Source organism: Pteropus vampyrus, unplaced genomic scaffold, assembly GCF_000151845.1.
Source record: "Pteropus vampyrus isolate Shadow unplaced genomic scaffold, Pvam_2.0 Scaffold1000001053, whole genome shotgun sequence".
In the NCBI taxonomy this organism is placed as follows: domain Eukaryota; kingdom Metazoa; phylum Chordata; class Mammalia; order Chiroptera; family Pteropodidae; genus Pteropus; species Pteropus vampyrus.
Window position 1 is genome coordinate 479 of NW_011915455.1, and position 1,502 is coordinate 1,980.

General features: G+C 32.0%; 1 protein-coding gene across 1 annotated transcript; it reads right to left on the reverse strand.

The window, feature by feature from the left end:
- Window positions 1-393: 393 nt before the first annotated feature.
- On the reverse strand, window positions 394-1,496 carry LOC105311169 (histone deacetylase 2-like). Its single transcript, XM_011387192.1, has 2 exons — window positions 1,376-1,496; window positions 394-590 (listed from the first exon to the last, which is right to left on the reverse strand). Exons 1-2 carry the CDS (start codon window positions 1,479-1,481, stop codon window positions 409-411), a joined length of 288 nt encoding a protein of 95 aa, XP_011385494.2. The 5' UTR covers window positions 1,482-1,496; the 3' UTR covers window positions 394-408.
- Window positions 1,497-1,502: the final 6 nt, after the last annotated feature.

A 1,502-nucleotide genomic window follows, 5' to 3' on the forward strand; every position in this document is an offset into this window, starting at 1 on the left:
TTTTCAAAATGGTTAGACTGGTCCAAGGATAATCTAATTCTTCGTTTATATTTTATTCCTAGCAAATAAACTTTAGGAAGTTAAAAATTACCTTTAATTTCAGCTCTGCTCAGACTATAAATGAATCTATAACCACTGTCTTCTCTTACCCAAACTGTATCATACTGCAATGTTGGCTATGTTAAATTGAGAAGGTAATAAGGTTTCCTATATTATAAAACAAATGTGACTAATGTGACAAATCACAGTTGAAGAGCTCTGAATAAAACATAGTGAAAAGCTAAGCACCACCTACATGGAAAAAAAAGTCACCTATCTAACGTACCCACTCCTCCAATACTTGTATTATTAACTTCAGAATCTACTAACCGCAGTACAGTTCACTTCTAAAAACTTACAATTTAAAAATCATTTACCAAAAAAATAAATCTTACCTGCTTTTTTGTCCTCTGTTTCTTTCTTGTCTTCCTCAATTCTAGCTTTCTTTGCTCCTTTCTTATGATCAGCCACATTTCTACGACCTCCTTCTCCTTCATCCTCTGAATCTGAGAATTCTTCATCACAAGCTATCCGTTTGTCTGATGCTCGAACTGATTTATATAAAAATTTTAATGTTTTGACAAAAGTAGTCATAGGTTTTATAATTGTTAGTGTACTCTTGTACAAATGCACTAACCAGTCACTACAATTAAAGGGATAGGATGACATACTTAAAAATTTAAGGTTAGAACAAAATGCATAGCTTGCTAAATATGAAAATTTAGCTCTGATCTAGCAATAATTCAAAGAAACATGAGAAACATTTGGGGATCTCCTAAAAGGAACTTTGGAGGGAAAAAAACTTTTTCTAATAGGAGGTGGGATGATGTCTTTATCTAAAAAGTAAACTTTTATTTCAGAGCTGAGAGAGGAAGTAGACAAAATTAAAAACACTATTAATACCAAGTATATTAGAATGTCTATACTATGACATACCATTATGCTATAGATCTAGTAAATTAAATTAAGTGGAATAAGAGGCTATAGAATCAAAAGGAAGATGTTTCAGGTTACGTAACATACTCTACTTTAAATAAATGGGTTATTTTCCAATTTATTCCCAAATATACATAAGCGGTTAAATTTGTGGAAACTGCCGATCATATATGTAGTCATATAAATGGAAATTGCTGACGCTCCAATCAAGCTTTGAGACATAAGGAAGTTAAATCTATGTAAGATTAAAAATGGAAAAAGGAGACAAAAGTAATAATGTGCTCATGAAACATGACCCATTGTGAAGTTCTTGGGCAACTAAAATCTTCAGTTTGTAAGATTCAGTTATTTTAATAACTCAGAAAAAACTAACGGAATATACATCAAGACACTATCTTACTAGAAATTCTCTTGTCTGGATCTTCTCCGTCTTCATCTCCACTATCTTCATGAACAGCATCTTCTGGAATAGCTTGCATTTGGAACACCAGTTGCATGAGTAACATGCGTAAATTTTCAAATAAACG